Raw genomic sequence first — 19,133 nt, 5'->3', positions numbered from 1 at the left:
TCTTGTTTTCCTGGAACAGAATCTGTTTTCATTCCCAATCTGCCAAACCCAATCTCTTATTTAGAGTTTAATTCTAAGCAGTCCTAAAGTTCAATTGCCAGATAAAAGACGGGACACACAATCACACTTGAGTTTCAGACCAGCAAATAATGTTTGTAAGTTTGCCCCAAATAATGCACTTTCCTTGCCAAATCAACTCTACTCAGTTGATGTCACAACTCCTCTATCTCTTAAATTTCTCATGCCAGTAAAGTATTTCTATCTTCAAATAAGATTGTGATTATTCCTAAATGTATTGAATCACGGGTTTGCCATAATTAAAAGTTTATCGCTTATGCTTGCACCTCGGTATATCAAACAAACCTATATAGTAAAACTTAAAATTATGAAAGAGAACCATGAAAGAACCTCAAAATTGCTGCTAACTCTATTCTCAAAGAGGAGTTAAAATTAACTTTTGTTTTCCTTTTTATAATGCAGATCACATAACTCAATATGCACATTGTTCATTCTACCCAGTGTTAGGGTATTTAAAATGTTGACCGCTGCTACCGAAATTATACTTTATTTAGAAAGACATAATGTTATGTAAATTGCCATTTAAACAGCAAGGCTAAATTCTTAAGTGTATCAAAAGGCTCCAATTAAGGTCATTAAATGTGGTTAGCCAAGGTGAAAAAAAAAAAAAAACTTACACACAGATAGAAATTTTACCCTTCCAGGGGCTTATCAGGAGAACACAGCTACTGTATCAGCCTGAAGAAATAGTAGCTTGAGGAACTGATTTAATTAGGATCAACTAACCTTTGTAGTGGGTTTTAGCGACCACCTTCCAACCCCTTTTGACCATTGATTTGTTGCTTCTATAACAAATTCATCTTCCCATTTTACAGGGCTTAACAGGAAGAACTGGACACCCCGGTCCCACTGGACCAAAAGGTGACAAGGTACAGAGGAACATGGGGCTTGGGTTAGGGATAAGGTGGGACCTTTTACTGAGAGATCCAAGCAACCAAGCACAGCCTACAAGAACAGATGATGTCAGGAAGTGGCTGTTCGTGAGGCGAACTGGCAAAGATACTGGTCTAAAAGTGGGTTCAAACACACCTCCTGTGTTCAAGTAAGATGAGAACACTGGCCTGGAGACAGAAAATCCAAACTAGATTCGGAGGCTTTGTGTGGAAGGATGGCAGGTCCAAGCCTCCTAAAGGGTTAAATAAAGGTAAGTTGCGCTGTATTGTTTAAAAGTAAGCAGCTGAGGCTGAGTCTTGGCGTCTTTGGGCTTTGTAACAAAGTAGCATAAACTGGCTCTAAGGAGCTGTAAGTTTGGGGAAGGAGCACCCAAACGTTTTGAACAAGCTCCCTGGGTCAGATGATGCCGTGTTGGCAGTCAAGACATGGGACAATAAACAACTGTCTCACGAAGGGCTTGTAAGAGAATCTGGGAAAGTGTCCCTAGGAGGCCTTAGAGGGAATTGAACATGCTCCGTGGGAAAAAGAAGGTGTCAGTTACTTTAGTTGCTATGTCAAACTATCCGAGAAAGCAGCCAAAGCTAGGAAGGTTTATTCGGGGTTACAGTTCGTGGCGGTGGTGGAAACAGAAGCTTGAGATCTTGAGGTCACAGCGCATGTGCAGACAAGAAGCAGAGAGGGACAAATGCCGGTGTCCGGTCTCTTCCTCCGCTGGGACTCCAGCTAGTGCCTCAATGATGTCCATAGTCGGGGTGGCTCTTCCCCCATCTACTCAACTTTTCTGGAAACACACCCAGAGGTGTGTGTTTCCATGGTAATTCTAAATCAGCAGTCCAATCAGCAGTGAGATATTGCCTGTCACAGCTCACAGCTGGATGTATGCGGTAGGATTGGGACGAAAAGACCAGCAGCAGAGGAACGTCAAGCTGTCCCGGTTTAAGATCTGAGGTGGCACTGCAGCGACAGTCCAGGCAGAGCCAACGAGTGGGTGAAACAGTTAAAAGTATTCAGATTAAGGAAACGAGTGCCAAGGAGCCACATAAGCTACTTAAGTGTCTCCCGCACGCTTGCCAGGATGCCAGCTCCCTGAGCAAAATGGAGCATGCTGGTGTCAAAGAGCAAAACCAGTCCCCACAACACTTAAGCGAAACAATGCACTTGTTCTAGAGAGCCTCAGCGCATTTTATCCTGTTAACATCTTAAGAATCTTTCTCTGCTCCATCAGCCTTTTTTTTTTTTTTTTTCTCTGTTCTCTATGAAAATTATTCAGCCCTGGACTGGCCTTTGAAGTTAATAAGATTCCATACTGAAATTGTGCTTGAGGGCACAAAAGAGAATAAGACTATGACTTCTAATTGTGCCGGGGGGGGGGGGGGGGAGGAAGTATTCTCAATAAGCACATACTGGTTGTTGACTCATGAGAACTACTCTGACGGAAATTGCCGGCAGTCAGTGGAGGGTGTCTTAGGGAGACAGCGACCATCAAAGCCACTTGGGGAAAGATACAACATGCTTGCTGAATGTATGTATTCTCAAGCAGTGCATTGTGGAAGAAATGTTAGTTTATTGGTATTGATAAATATATGGCTTGTGACGTTTTCCTTCGTTAGTAGAGAACAGATGGGTACTGAAACAGTCTTCAGTCAAATTCCGGAAGAGGACTAACACCCCTCCAAATTCTTGAACATTGTATATGCTCTGTCACGTGTCATCACTGTCCCTGATAAACATGACTAAGAATAAAGATACCGTTCTAAAAAGCAGCACACAGGCATAGGGACAACTGGCAAAAAGCCAAAGGGGCTTCGGCAATTACTTACTATGGACTGATAAGTATTCTGTGCTTTGCAAAAGTCTTTTTTTGAGTCTTAGTTCAAAAATTACAGAATAGATATTAATTATAGTAAGCAATTCCTTTGGTGCCCTTTGGCTTTCAATTTGTCTCCTATAAGCAGAAGTCTAAGGCTATTTAAGTTGTGTAGACTATTTCCCTTCAACAGGGTCATGCCAAAGTTGGTTCTGCTCAGTAAAACACACCCTACCTGGTTGTTGAGTTTGACATTAAGCAATCGATATGACACAGGTTCGTGATTTCATACTTTGGTTAAATTTACCATAATGGTCTCTGTAAGTTCTAAAAAGCTCAAGGTGGTGGAGGTGAAGCCAAGAATGAGGGCAAATCCAGAGAACCACAGTCTCAAAGCCTACTATCTGTTCACATGAACTCTACCCCATACCCCATGCACACATAGGAAAGAAAAATCCCCCACATGTACTTGAAGCCCACGACAGGTTGCCTAGCTGGTCCATCCTCAGGGAAATTAAGTGTCATTCTCTAGAGTTCACACAGAGAGAATCCAGACGGGCTTGAAAAGTCTACTGGACTTGAAAGTGTCCGCTTTCCTGGGATAAATGTGTTTTTTTGGGTCAAGCTCAGCAGAATAAGACTGCAGTGCTGAAGCAAAATGACAGGCCACAGTGACTTCAAAAGACGGCTCTTTGAACAGCCTGGAGTGGAAATGGCCAAGCCCTTCATTCAGCCTTGCGTATCTCTTGCAGGGAAGCGAGGGGCCCCCTGGGAAACCTGGACCTCCTGGACCCCCTGTGAGTTGTTTGAGGCTTACATTTTAATTCCGTATACTTGTGACTCATAGGTCAATTACTTAGATGCTTGCAATGACGTCTTCTGTTTTATAAGTGCTCCTGTGAGCACATGGGGGTATGTGTGTGTGTGTGTGTGTGTGTGTGTGTGTATCTGTGTGTGTGTGTCTGTGTGTGTGTAAGTGGCAGGCAATACAGCATCAGGTAGACCTAACTTGTCCCTGTTTCAGCTCAGCTACAATCTGCAGTGTTTAGATTTGTCTGCATATGATAAACTTCCCTTCCACGAGTCGGGATGCCTGAACGCATGCTGGCGTGACTCTCCACTTCCGACTAAGGGCGGAGAATCATTTGACTGCCACACACCTTCACAGAAAATAAAAGCCTTTAAAAAGGCCTTCTTTCCAGCCGTGCAGCCTGGTTTTTCAAAGGTGTTATTGTGCTCACCCTATAAGTGATGTCTAAGATATGAGGAAATTCTGCTTCCGTGGCACACGGTGAGAAAAATGAACAAGAGCCCTGAATGTCTGCCCTGGTGATCTACATCGACCTGCACTCTTTCAGAGAGGCTGTGGAGAAAAGAAGGGCCTCTCTCTGTGGCAAGTCTGCCCTCGTGTGGGCCCATGTTCAAATCGCAGCAGAGCTGAGGTCTACATACATTATTTTTCAAGTTGCCTCTTAGGGGTTTAAAAAGCCAAAGTTAGCAGAGAAAAGACAGGTTTCTGAAGACTGGAGGGCATGCTACAAGTCTGTGTTGTTGTTGTTTTTTTTTTCTTTTTTATTTTTATTGTTTATTTTTATTAGTTACATTTTATTAACTCTGTATCCCAGCTGTATCCTGCTCCCTTATTCCCTCCCAATTCCACCCTCTCTCCCTCAGCTTCTTCCTGCCCCTTTCCAAGTCCACGGATTGGGGAGGTCCTCCTCCCCTTTCGTCTGGCCCTGTTTTATCAGGTATCTTCAGGGCTGGCTGCAACTGCTTGGGTCTCTGTCTTCTTAAGCGTGTTCTTCATCTGATTCTTCCTTCCTTCACAAAGAAGACAGGAAACTCAGAGTTCAGATTCTAAGACATCACCTCTCCTTAGTGGGGAGGGGGGGAACATGTCATGAGACCATGAAAGATGCCTGTGTTTTTATATAAGGCTCAAGAAAGCTGCCTCTTGTCTCTGGATTCTTCAAAACTATTTTTTTTTAAAAAAAAGATTATAAAAAAATAAAATAAAATAAAAATTTTTTAAAAAAAAGAAAGATTATACATCTTCCCTGGGAAGCCTTCTTAAAGGTCTCTTCCATCTCTTCCAGGCTAAGTATACTAAAATATAGCCCATGTTCAGTTATTGCTAAATGAATGAAGAAACAATGAAAGAATAAACAGACAGAGCACTTTCTTCTAATACTGCTGTTTTGAAAATGCGTGTGAACTGTGCTGTCTGGGCATGGCTGCTCCCACAATTAGCCCCAAGCAGTAAAGAAATGATGGCTTTACTCAGTTTACAAAAAATAAAAATGAAAATACACACTTGTCCATTTATTCTAAGAGTCTGCTATCCTTTCTAAGTGTTTTCAAATTGAATGTTTCATGAGCATATTTCCCAAATACTAATATGGATGGAAATTTTCAAATTGCACAATGAGTTCTCTTTTTATGCTCCATATTTATATATCAGGGTTTTGGGGGGGTTGGTTTTTTGTTTTTTTGAGCAAGTTCTTGGTCCCCAGCTATTAAAGATGGCTTTTTTTAGAACCATCCACACAGTGTGTTGTGAATGAAGTTGTCCTCCAGTTCACCTTAATTTTCTGTTTGGTTTGAAAAGACTATGGGAAAACATCACTTTGCAGTACCCAAATTGTTCCCTATTCACATCACCCCTACTGCGAGGCTGCCTGCAGGTCCGCAGGCTGAAAACACGGTAAATTGGGCATTCAGAAACTGAATTTTAATGAGCAAATAACATTTTTTCATCTGAATGCGTCAGTGCCTCATCTGCCAGACTTGTACACTACTCAAACCCCAAATGGAAGCATCCATGTGCCCCGGGCATGTCTGAGCTCCTTCTTCCCTGATTTCCCAGGCTGTTTTGAAATGTTGCAACATTCCAGTATTTTGTTTATGGTATTAAAGTCACTTTAAATACAATGGGAAAAATAAGTAAAAGTTAACATAGGATAACATTTGGTAAAATGACTGAAGTTCAAAATGCTAATTTTGTGTCTCATTTTTCCCCTCAAGGGAGTCCCACTCAATGAAGGAAATGGCATGAGCAGTTTATATAAAATCCAGGTATCTACACGGCTAATTCCCTACCATCATTTTTCAGTTACCGGCTTTTATGGATTTTTATCACCTGTTTTCTCTTCTTTTGAAGGGAGGAGTGAATGTTCCCAGTTACCCAGGACCCCCGGGGCCCCCAGTAAGTATAGACGGTCATCTGTAAATGACTTTAGCCGGACCACAATAATGATCAGGGTAGGGGACCTCTCTCAAGCTCACTGAAAACTGAAAGTCACAACTGTAGCCAAATTTTACAAAGAGTAAATAAATGAACCCGGTTTAAGTAAAAGAGAAAATGCACAAAGCCTCAATCGTGGAAAATATTTAGCATGGCAGTATCACTTTTTTTTTCATTGTCAACCTTAGTTCTAAGCTGTTATCCAGCCATGTTCATAGAAACAGCACCAGTTGAAAGAAACAGTTGTTTCTTTCAAGTGATTTTATTTTAATGGTGTGGGTAGGGGTACGTGCATGGGATATACATATAATGCCTGGAGGGACCAGGAAAGAATGCTGGAGTCCCTGGAGCTAGAGTTACAGGTGGCCATAAATCCCCGTCACCAGTGCCGGAGCCTGAACTTGGTCCTTGGAAGAGCACGATGTGCTGGTAACCACTGAGACACCTCTCCAGACCCCAAATTACGTTTCTTAATTTTATTCTTCAAATCTAAACTTCAGTGAAAAAGAAAACACGTACCATCCCTACACTCATTAGTGAGCATTTAAAGAAAAATGTTTCGGGTTCTATAACTGCGCTTTAATCATAATTAAAAATGTTTCTGTGCTTTTCTTCCAGGGCCCCAAAGGTGATCCTGGCCCACTGGTACGTACATTCTGACCTCTGTAGTCTGTGTTAACTAGAAAGGACAGCAGGCAAAGAAGGCCCGCCCTCTTAAGTGTGTATCAGCTAAGGTGTCAGAGACAAGCAAACAAATAAAGAAATGCTAGCAAATGTGTTCCTTATTTTCAGGATGCATTAGTCTTGATTCTGTCCCTGCCCTTGAGGTTCGACACTTTCCATCAGCGTGTTTTAAAAATCATCCTCTGATGTAGGAAGGCACATATAATGCTCCTGATAAATGGAACACTTCCCTCTAATGGCCTTCTTTGGATGACTGATTCAATTTTAAGTAGCCTGTGGAAGAGAAATACTTAAGGGAGAGAAATTCCTTAACACGTCTGACATCTCACCAAGAAAAAAAGGGGAAATGACTGTTTATTTACTTTGCATGTCTTGGGCAATTATTCTGCGGAGAGCGCAGCCTGTCCTAAACCTGCTTATTGAGCGGAATATATCAGGAGGTTAACACTCAGCGAGGAAGGAGATCAGGTCCTCCAGCCGCCCGGAGGGTGATAATTGTTCTCAGCATCTTTCTCAGCCACAGAGTGTCACTACAAAAGTTCTGCCAAATTCAATTAGATTCCCTCTAACCTTTGGCATATTTTTTCCGGCCACGTCCTTTCTGAGCATTCGTTCCACCCTTCATGTTCCATTTGTACATCCTTTTAACCTTCGAGGAAAGAATTGAGACCTGAATGTGCCTAACACTGAAATAAGCTTTCAAACCACTTTCTTTCACTAGGTGAAAAAAAAAAAAAGAAAAGAAAAGAAAAGAAAAGAAAAGAAAAGAAAAAAAAAGTCTTTTTATTGCAGTAGAAGTTGGCAAAAAACTGTCTGAGTAAATGTTAAGCCAGAAAAGAGACAAAATGTGAAAAGTAACATTTCAAAAGAGATTTATCAAAGAATAAGTTATTATCTTTGTTAATGGGCAACATGTACTAAATGTCTACTTGATTTACCCTAAAATGATTATTCCAAGTGCTTAGTATTATATTCTGAAACCCAAATGTGTTACATAGAAGTTTCTTTCCTTGCTGGAGAGTTGGCTCAGAGGTTAAGAGCAGTGCTTGCTCTTCCTAAAGGTCCTGAGTTCAATTCCCTGCAAACACATGGTGGCTCACAATTATCTAGAACGATATCTGGTGCCCTCTTCTGGCCTTCAGGTGTACATGCAGGCAGATCATTGTTTACATAGTAAAATAAATAAATCTTAAAAAAAAAAAGTTTAAACAGCCAGCGTTGTTATGTTTAAAACATCTAATGTCCTAAGAAAATATTTTAAGCTAATAGTAATTAATTATCAGATAGCTCTCTACTTTACTTGTTTATTTTTCTAAAGATGTATTTTTCTGTACTTTGCAGTACCAACAAGAGGCCAGAAGAGGGCATTGTGTCCCCTGAAACTGGAGTTACTAAGTGGTTGTGAGCTTACCTTATAGGTACTGGGAACAGAACCCCAGTCTTCTGCAAGAGCAACCAGTGCTCTTAACTGCAAAGCCTCTCTCTGGACCCACTCTTTCTTAATCAAAATGTTTATTTGTTCAAATCATCAGGGTCTTTAAACATAGGTTCTCTAGATCTGTTAAAGACCTGGGACCATGCAATATAAATATATAAAGGATTTTTCATTTTGTTTGTTTGTCTGTTTTTCATGCTTGTCTACCCCCTTTCAGTACCTGTCAACTTGAACAATGGCTTAGAATTATGAGGGTTATCTTCCTAAGCATTTACGATCCACGTTCAGGATGCTATATTTTGCTTTGAGACTTCCAACTTCATTCACTCTTAAAGAGTTCAGTCTTATTATATCATAAGCTAGCCGCCCCAGGTGTCTCATGAATTGGCAAACCTTATTAAAATCTGCTCTACATTCTAATTCTTACTGCGGTTAGAGTTATTAATATACTAAAGGGATTCATCCTGATTAGATCCTTAATCAGAATAAAAAACAATTAATCTGAAAATGGGCTCGTGCCTCGAAAATAGCTTAATTCCCAAATGATTTCTGTGCACCTAATTCTTGAAAATAGATAACACCATGCTCTGGCCAAGCTCCAAGCGAGGCACGTGGGCCATAACGACCCCGATTTTAAACCATTACTTGTAAACCTTTGGTCATTGTCCTATTTTACAGGGAGAGCCTGGTGCAATGGGCTTGCCAGGACTAGAAGGATTTCCTGGAATAAAGGTAAGCACAGAGGTTAAAAATGTATTCACTCAAGACTAAAAAACCATATATTTACCCGATGTCATGCCAGTAACTGCTTTATGTTCATGAATGTATACAGAGGAATTTTAATCCAGCAACATGCTACTCTGGCAAGGAATCACACCCAAAGACATAGGACTGTGTAATCCAGCTGGAATACAGATATGCCCTTAGTGCAGGCCTTTGATTGCTCTGGCTGGAATACAGACATGACACACCTTTATTCCCTCCGGATGGAATTTAGTATGTGCTTTAATAGCAAACAATAAACTCTAATCGAGGGACAGACAGAGTGACAAATCAGAGAAAGATTTGACAGAATGAGTCAGAAATAGGATACATCCAACTCTCGTGAGAGAAAGGCTACGTAAGAGCATCACACACAGAGAGAGAGAAACGGTACAGTCCAAAAGGAGGAGAGTGTGGTATAGGAATGCAGTGGAGGTCATGGAGACAGCACAGCAGAGTTCTAGAGTCCAGCACAGCTCAATGGAGTTCAGCTGTGTGCAGCTGAGTTTGTACAATTCAGTTCATGGAGTTCAGAGGCAGCTTTTTGAAGCAGAGTGATTCAGTGAGAAGCCAAGAGTGAAGACAGTTTGAATCCGTCAGCTTGGAGAGGAATTTTGAGCCGGAAAAGCTGAGTTGAACCACCCATCCAGAGTTCAGAAATAACTAGAAAGTAAGTCTCAGAGGCTGAAAACATACCAGGCCTAGGTTAGTAGACAGAGGCTGGAAGATGAAGCCTTCAAGGTCTGGGCTTGAAGAAACTTTGTTTGTACAGAGGCTAGAAGCTTCCTGGCCTAGGAATAGTTAGATAGAAATGTTCTGGGCTCAGACCAAGCCATATATTCTTATCTCATCCTTTCTTATAAGGAAATAAAAACATTTATAAATGTATAAGGGAACAAAGCAAATGAAACTTTTATACTTAAGGGACTTTTTTTTAGGGAGGGCTACAGGAACTAATAAAAGAAATGTTGTCAGGAAGTACTACAGAAAGAAATTCAAGTAGAATGGCTTGGGGCTGGAGAGATGGCTCAGTGATTACGAGCACTGGGTCTTCTTCCTGAATCTCCAGGTTCAATTCCCAGTACCTACATGGCACCTCACACCCATCTATAACTTCAGTCCCATGGATCTGACATCCTCACCTCTCAGTACCTACATGGCCACTCACAACTGTCTGTAACTTCTGTTCCACAAATCTGATATCCTCACATAGATATTCATACACGAAAAACCTTGATGTACATTAAAGAAATAATTTTCTGAAAAAAAGTAGAATGGATTAAAGGGTATCACACATGCTTAGTAGATATTGGGGGGCCCTCTCACATCCATCATATGATATCCAAGAAAGCAAAAGCTGAGCAGTGACTTAAAGGAGGTGAGTTGGCTACCTCCTCAAAAAGAAGAATAATTCATGGAGCAGGAACAACAGATATAAAGATCCAGAGACAGGCCACCCCTGCAGGGGTAACAGGAATGTGAGCGTGTGGATGCAGAAGTCTTGGAGAAGAGTTCTGAGAAGTGGGGACAAGGTAGAAAGGCAGCCCCAGCATACCAAACAGTGCTGCTCAGAGTGACCACTGGAGGAACAGCACTGTCTGTGCCCTTAGCTACGAGGGATGGAAGAGATAGACATAAGCTCCAGCATTACCTAACGTCTAGTCTGCTTTTCGTTGCTGTGATAAAATATTCTCAGCAAAAGCAACCTGGGGGGACAAAAGGGCTTGTTTGGCTTACGCTTCCTTACAATAATCCATCATCAAGTGAAGCCAGGGAAGGGGCTCAAGCAGAAAGCTGGAGGCAGACACTGAAGAAGCCATGGAGGAGAACTGCTTACTGACTTGCTCTCCTTAACTTGCTCAGCTGGCATTTTTATATAACCCAGGACCACCTGCCCAGTGGTGGCATCACTCACGGTGGGCTGGGCCCTCCCACATTCATCATTAACTAAGAAAATGTTCAGCAGACATGTCTGTTCGGCTGGTCTGATGGAAGCAATTCCACAGCTAAGATACCGTCTTCCCAGGTGACTCTGGTTTGTTCTAAGATGTCATAGACTAACCAGAGCACCTAGTGATTTTGAGGAAAACCGTCTTGCAGTTGTGGCATTGGTAGATTTGTCTTGGCTCATGATGTATTAGAAAATAAGTGAACTCATGTTTCAAAGCAGGAAGTTGAATAAGCACCAACAAAGAGGCTTATTTGCCATTGTAAAGACTTCATCTTTGGCTCTGAGTGAAACCCAGAGCCACTGATAACAGCGCCAACACAACCAAAATGGTTGGAGGGAAACAAAGCCAGCTAGAAGATGGTGTTTGTCAGTTTTGTAATAAATGCCCATAAAGCGAAAGGTGTTACTTCACCTCATAGCTTTGGAGTTTTTCCCCCTGATCAGCTGGCCCCATTTCTTTTTGGGGTCTGGTGAAGGATTACAATATGCCAGGTCACATAGTAACCAGAAAGCAAGGAGAGAGAAACAATAAAGGGCTCGGGCCTCAATATCCCATTCAAGCTCAGACACCATGCAAGGAAGTAAAAGATAAGGAAAAGTTTGAACCATAAATGAATCAAGGGTCTTGGGATTCTGGTGATCAAACGCCGGAATGTGTAAGTATGAGACGCTGGAAGGCAAGTGAATATTTACCTTACCTCAGCTGTAACTATGAAAGCATCAGGCAAGATGATTAGGAGAATGACTCAAGGCAATGAGGACCCTCAAAACCGGAGACTTTCTGAACATTAATATTTATCGGATATGTAAATATTTCCACTGGATGAAAGTTATGATATATTCAAGATTTTTAAAATTTTTTTTAAATTTTTATACATTTCTCCTTTTCTTCATTTTTTTCCTAAATTTTAGTTGACACATAATAATTTAGAGGTAAACTACGGAGTTCCTCTATGTGTGTTCAGTGTATAACGCTCAAATCAGGGTTGTTGCCATGCCATGACTTCCAAGATCGGTTACGTCTTTGTGACAAGAATATTGAAAAGCCTCTCCTCTAACTCCTGTGAGACACGCAGCACGGTATCACCACAGCCATCCCACTGTGCAACACAGTACCAAAGCTTACTCCATGTAATTGTAACTTGTCGTCTGACCAATTCCTCCATACTCCTTCCTGACCTCTACACCCTCTCACCTCTGCCAACCCTCTTGTATTATTTATGTCTACAGAACCAACTTTTCTGCGTGAGTTATATCATGCATTATTTATTTTTCTTTTAACAGGGGCTTAGTATTCTGAAGATATTACTTCTATATATTTATTAGAGTTTATATCTTAATTGGTCTTTGTTTTCTTGTTTTAACTTTAACAGTACTGCAAAAACTTTACTATAGTCAAATCTAAACCATTCTTTATTTCTTCTTTGGAATTTTTAAATAGGAAATGTTTACTTTCATTTCCCAGCCAAGATCAGATACTCACTAGTAGATTCTCCTAACTCCTTCATAAGGTTCATGCTATTTTATTTTTACATATTTCTCTGTAGAATTTGTATGAAATACAATATAAAGAATTATTTGATCATTAGCCTTACTTATGCACGTCTCTGTCTTTCCTAGAATTCCTACTATATCGGCTGTTCTATTTCTGAGAATTATATTCTATTGCATTGACATACTGTTTAATTGCATGCCAGTATTTCATTGTGTCAACTGTAGCTTTAGTATATACTTAAATACTGATATTGTTACTATCATTTATTCAATTGACATTTCTATTTCATCCTCTCATCTATAATCTCAAGTGGACATTAACATTTTTCATCAAACAGCTGTTGTGTAACAATCACATTAAGTTTATTACTAACACCGTTGTCATAGCCTCCATATCTCCTTATTTCATCACGTTTTATGTCCCTACAGCAAAATTATGAGGCATTTTAAAATATGGGATCTGCCCAACAAAATTGCCATTTATTACCCCATATGTAATGGCCTGCACAAGCATTCTGTTTTTCAGGGCAATTAAATGGATCTTGTAATTGCTCAGCAGAGGAGAACTACAGATCTTAAGTTCTCCATATTTTTATTCTAACCCTGTATCCAATGGGATGAGGTAAAGAAGAGATTTAAAAAAAATAACATTCAATGCGCTTAATCTTTCAGGTCATAGTAATGATTTCTTATTATGTGTAGAATTTTAAATATTAACTAGCTTTAGCTGTAAGAATGTGTGGTTTCTTCTTAAAATAAGGTGAAGGCATATAATGAATAATATTTTTCATTAGGGTTATGAATTACTTTGTCCTTTAGAGGAAAAAAATCTAATGGGTTGAGTTGTGCATTCATTGTTTCCTGCTCTTCTAACTTTCTTTGTACAAATTACCATCAATATATTCAAACAAGCCTTTGCAAATCCAATTTCTTTTAATTATACAGAGAAGTACTGTGTTTGCCTCATTTCTACCCCTTCTTCTCCCCACAACTCCTTTGCTACCACACACCCTCTCAAATTCATGATTGCTCTCTCTTTCTCTCTCTCTCTCTATCTCTCTCTCTCACACACACACACGTAAATAAAGACAACCTATTAAGACCATTTAGGTGTGTGTGTGTGTGTGTGTGTGTGTGTGTGTGTGTGTGTGTGTGTCTAGGGCTGGCTGTAACTCTTGATCTTGTAACAAGAGAGGACCTTGTGAGATTTCCTCCATATACAATGTCATGTCAAATTACTATTTTAATAATGATTTTAAAAGTAAAGAGTCTATAGACATCATCATAAGTAGCCGTTTTTATTTTCATCTCAACAGGGGGATCGAGGCCCGGCAGGGCCCCCAGGAATAGCCGGCATAGCGGTGAGTTTGGCTTCTCTCATCGTAGCTTCCTGGGTACCCATTTCTACGTCCATACCTGCTCTATAGCTAGTGATTAGGGAGGTTTGGAGTTTGCAGTGACTCTGCTGGCGTCGCTGGTGGCCCGGAGCAGCTTGTTGCTCTCTTGACCCTAGTGCATCTGTTCTTCTTTTTTTTTTTTTTTTTTTTTTTTTTTTTACTTTTTCCTCCTTTTTGTCTCTTGTTCCTCCTTCCCCACTTTTTTAGGAAATCCGGTTCCTCATGGCTGCACATTAGTGTGTGTGCATAGCTCTGAAAACACTTCTAGCCCTGTTCCTGTCATATTTTAACAATTCTCCATCTTCCCAAGGCCAGCTTTTCTCATCCTGGGCCATGAACATCGGGCTCCCACATCCTGCTGTAGTCTGCCTGGGTACTCGCTTTACCCAGGGTTATTAGCAGAGCTTTATTGCTGCTAAGGTTTCCTCGTAAACCAGCCCTCAATCCTCTCAGTCATTTTTGTTGCTCTCTGGTGTCAAATGCTTTTATCTCATCAAGGTCTTCGCAAATGAATAGAAAGTGCTCCCAGAAAGGTTGAAATCATTTCTCTGAGCCCTCGAGATAATTCTGATCTTTATTCATGATGCCCTCATTAAAATTTTGTGGTCACGGTTTATGAATAAGAGGCCCATTTATCCTCCTGCCAGGTGACCCTGCAGGGAAAGTCCAGTATCATAGTACAAGAAAGTCAGTGGAAACCATATTCTTGTATAGTAGGAGCTCTGTGAAGATAGGAAAGGGCCCTGTCTCAACCCCACCCCACCGATGCCACACTGACACCACTCAGTACCACCTATACCACCTGAAACCTCCAACTAGCATCCATTTACCATCATACTGAAAAGACCCACATTCCCTCTACTTTATATATTTAATTAGCTTAAATAATATAATAAAATGCTACCCACCGTGTATACGCTTTACAGAGAATGGCAAATTGTAAAGGCAAAAGACGAAAAATACCTTCTCTAGCAGGCACTCTTGTAAAATGAAGATTCTTTATGAAAGTGGACTTCATATTCAATCCCATGCCCCCAACACACACCTGACTCTCCTCCTCACTGGTATTTGGGGCTCTCTTTTCTTGAACTGTACTCAGAATGCCATTTCAGCCTGTTGCTTCACACTCACATTTTTATATTCACAAAGAAACTCATTTTCCCCATTGCATCCATCTACATCATCAAAATACTTTCTGCCGTTAGCATAAATTAAGTCCATCTTTAAAGAATTGTTAGTGGATATGAGTAAAGTAATTAAAATGTGTGTAATAGTTTCATAAGATAGTTTAAATCGGGAACTCCAGCAGTATTTTTGGAGGTTGTAGATTGGTTGAAATATCAGACATATATTCGGATACCTAACATCTGCTAAGCTTACTTATATCAGATTTAACAACTTTCAGGAGCACTTGGAAAGTCCGGAATTAAGAAAGGGTTAAAACTGGGCCTAGTTGACATGTGAAATTGTGTGATTTTAAAATATGTCTTTATTTTTTTTAACTGGTCCTCAGAGAGTAAAACAGTGAAGAGGGCCGGCAAGTAGCAATGAGGGCTACAAGGCACTGTAAATGTGCCATTGTGTCACACGCCTTCAAATGAGTACGTGTTCAATCTCACCATACAAAGATAGAGATATAGAGATATATTCCGGTTCTGTCTAAAACTATCGAGACGATTGCTGGAGTTGAAGCAAAGATAAAATCAGCTGGGCATGTCATGACTACTTGGAGGAGGTCACAAGACGCAATCCCGCCCTTCCTAGGACAGTCGGTCCCTCTCCAGTGTAGCCAGGGCTATCGGGGCTTTCTCTAGAATGTCTTTCTTTCTCCCTTCTCTGAGTGGGGATCGCCCACCAGAATGTTAAAGCCGGCTGAAAGGGGGCCCTACCTTTTCTAAAGTCTCAGCTGCTCGCTCACATCCCCACATCTTTCCCAGCTGCAGTGAGGCCCACGCGGCAGAAGCATTCTCAGCTCAGTCTGACCTTTTGCAATTTAGTTTCCGGTCTCCGCTGGACCACTGTGTTAGGAGCCTTCTTCATCACTGTGGCTGAAGCCATTTAAGGCTCAAAGTCCATGTGCAACAGCCCGTGAGGGCCGCGAAGGCCTGGCAGCTGGGGTGGGCTGGAAGGACTTGCAGTGTTGCTTGTTGGTAGATAAAACAGTAGAGCGCTTGAGCAACAACCGGAAGTGGATACGACCTTCAAGGCCGGCCTCTGAGCAACCTGCTACACATTCGTAAAGTTTTACAGTCTCCCTAAACGACCACCAGTTGAGAACCAAGTGTTCAAATACACTGTAGGGCACATTTCACAATCAACGTATTAATAAATACCACATTCCTATCTCCGGGGTTTCCTCTGGCTCTTAGATCTTTCCACATGGCACATTGAAGAGTTTAAAAAAAAAAAAAAGCAATGCATTTCTCAACCTTTTGCCCAAATACAGCTTTTCAAATAAAATGTGCCTTTTTTTTCGGTTTATCATACTACCAAACATAGAAGCTCTCCTGTGAAACTCAAAACCTGACATAAATTTCTCTCTCACTCTCTTTGCCTTTTGTTCTACTTTGCTTTCTATTGCTACGATTAAAAACCACTACCCAAAGACTTGGGAAGGAGATTGTTTGGCTTATGTGTCCTTGATCATAGTCGGTCCCTCTGGGAAATCAGGACAGGAGTCTGGAGAGAGGAGCTGAAGCGGAGACCTTGGAGGGCTGCTAACCAGCTCCCATCTTAGGTCCTGCCCAGCCTGCCTTCTTATCCAGGACCACCTCCCAGGCACCGCACCACCTAGAGTGGGCTGGGCCCTCCCACATCAATCCTTAATCAAGAAAAGGTTCCACGGACTTGCCCCATGGGCCAGTCTGAGGGAGGAATCTTCCCAATCGAGGTTCTGTCTTCCTCAATGACTCTAGTGTGTCAACGTGACAAAATTTCACCCGTCCACCCTCCCCCAACTCCCCACCCCCACCACATGCCCATCCCCTAGAATAAAGAAGAGTGCCAGGAAAAAAAGACATAAGGCTTTCCAATAGGGAGGACACATTGGCTGAACAGCTCCAAAAACATCCCCTGTCTTACCCTCAGGACTCTCTAGTGTGTATCTTACAGCCCTGGAGTCTTATGTCCTAGTCCGAATACCATAGCAACCCCTTAAACTCTGAGAAGAGCCTGGCATCCATAGCGCTGAACATTTTTATTTGATTTTCCTACAGGGAAAACCTGGTGCCCCAGGTCCTCCGGGAGCTCCAGGGGAGCCGGTAAGCTACCAGCACTTTAACGGCAGATATACTGCTGTAGAATATAGGCGCTGTTTCAAAGGAATTTTTACCAATTTTTCCCCTTGGGACACATTTGTAGGGTGAAAGAGGACCGGCTGGAGATATTGGTTTTTCTGGACCAGAGGGACCCCCAGGAAAGCCAGTAAGTACTTTTCACCAGCTAGAAACTGCTATCCTAAAGAATGTTCTAAACACTGTCTCTTCACCTTCTTCCTCAGAAGGTCAAGGTTTGAGCCAGCAGCTTCAGAAGGAAATACGAACAGGTTCTAGAAATTGAATTTGGGGGGTACCAGAGGGGTAATTCCTTCCAGAGTTTTCTAGCTCTCTATGTGGTGTCTTTGTATCTATAACAATGGTGAGGAGAGGTGAGATTTTTTTCCTAAGGGCTAGTAGACTCATTATTTCTTAGGTATATTAACTTCAGTAGAGTAAAAATCAAATGTTCTGTTGCACCCCAAAACACGAAGAAGCTGACAACTCGCCAACACAGCACCTGTATAAGCTAAAGCAGAGAATCTTTTCTCAGACTCCTCCCTCATATCTGGGCCTTGTCCTGATGCTGTCATTAATGAGGACTGCTGCAGATGTGTCATGACTAGGGCCCTAAAGGAGCTTGTGGCTACCGATACAGGGTATTGATATGACATTGTGACCATCATCCCCACCCAGCCTTTATACCTATAGGCCCTACTATGAGCTGAGGATGAGCTGGGGCCTGGACCCAGGGATGTGAAGTACGGGGTGGGGGTGAGGGTTAACGAATTTTTTTATTTACTTATTTATTTTGTGTGTATGGGTGAGTATGAGTGACTGCACGTATGTATGTGCACCCTATGGGTGCCTGGTGCATGTGGAGGCCAGAAGGGGGCTTCAGAGCCTCTGGAACTGGTCCTTCCCTTTCATGTACAGCACAGCAAGTGATGGAGACCCTTTATAAAAAGGAAAGCTGATGGGCATAGTATTTCTGTGACAGCTCAGAGCTGATGCATTCTGTGGCCACCGTCTCCTCAGAGAAGGCAAAGCAAGAGAGGAAGAGCATATGCTGGTCACAGTCAGGCAGTCTGGCTTTGACCTAGGGCTCTGAGTGTTCTATCAGTCAGTCAGGAAACATGAGGTAAAGAAAAGCCCACGGTGTATTTCTTCTTTGCTAAGCTTTCCAATGTAGTAGGCTCTGGACAGATACATAGAAAAAAAAGATTCCCAAGACTATCCACTATGATTCTTGGTAGCAAGTTGTTTGTATAAGAGAGAGAGAGAGAGAGAGAGAGAGAGAGAGAGAAAGGCCTGCAGTGCTGGCTATAAGAAGTATTAGGTGAAGACTATTACATTATAGTCTTAACATTGTAACATTATAGTCTTAATACATTATAATCTTCCTATCACCTCGCCCTAACAAATTTCTCCTCCCTAATGCTTGTAAGCCATTTTGCTAAAGGCTTCTGTTCCAAGGATATTATACAATAGGCAACATTTTTTTTTCAGTAAACAAACTTCTTTTTGAGCACTCGCTCTGTGTTAGTCAGAGGTTGATGCTGAAAACTGCTGCAGGAGGGAGAATCACTCATTTTTTGAGGTTAGGTTACCACCCTGCACCTACGAATACAGGCACAGGGCTGCTTGGATTTAGTTAGTTCTCAAAAGACGAGATCATAAAGTTGGGAGGGTCATGTGAAGAGAGTTTCAGGGAGAGCTGGTGGGGAAAATGAGGCATGGATACGATCATGTTTTGTTGTATGTGTGTCTGATTTTTTTTTAAAAGAGAAGTATTTATGTACATTTTAAAGGTTCAAAGCATGATCTCCAGTTTTGCATTTGATTTATGTGTTATTCAAGGGGCACAATTATTTCTCATTCTCTCCTTAATCAGTTTAATCTTCATTGCCAGTGTTCTTGGGGCTAATAAACTCTTTGAACTGTACATTTCAGGTAACATATTCTTAGCTAAAGTACTCTCAGTAATTCCCAGGGTACTCCAGAGAAGTCCTGAGCCTACGGTTGGGTTACCAACTGTGACAGATGTCAGTGTGATTTACAGCAGTGAGAACAGGTGGCTGTCTGCAACTGTGTCCTTGTGGAGTCTTTTCCAGCACAATAAAAGTCTCTCAG

General features: G+C 41.6%; 1 protein-coding gene across 1 annotated transcript in view; it reads left to right on the top strand.

Annotated features, from left to right (window-relative positions):
- Positions 1-19,133, top strand: part of Col19a1 (collagen type XIX alpha 1 chain) — a 305,509-nt gene that overhangs the window by 263,963 nt on the left and 22,413 nt on the right. The window contains 9 exon segments of the mRNA XM_055608122.1: positions 894-947; positions 3,532-3,576; positions 5,804-5,854; positions 5,940-5,984; positions 6,642-6,668; positions 8,821-8,874; positions 13,666-13,710; positions 16,962-17,006; positions 17,107-17,169. Coding sequence (XP_055464097.1) covers positions 894-947; positions 3,532-3,576; positions 5,804-5,854; positions 5,940-5,984; positions 6,642-6,668; positions 8,821-8,874; positions 13,666-13,710; positions 16,962-17,006; positions 17,107-17,169 — 429 coding nt within the window.

The sequence above is a fragment of the Psammomys obesus genome, unplaced genomic scaffold (genome assembly GCF_907164565.1).
Source record: "Psammomys obesus unplaced genomic scaffold, mPsaObe1.curated_primary_1811, whole genome shotgun sequence".
Taxonomy (NCBI): Eukaryota; Metazoa; Chordata; class Mammalia; order Rodentia; family Muridae; genus Psammomys; species Psammomys obesus.
The sequence above is the reverse complement of the archived record's forward strand: the minus strand, read 5'-3'. Positions and strand labels throughout refer to the sequence as shown.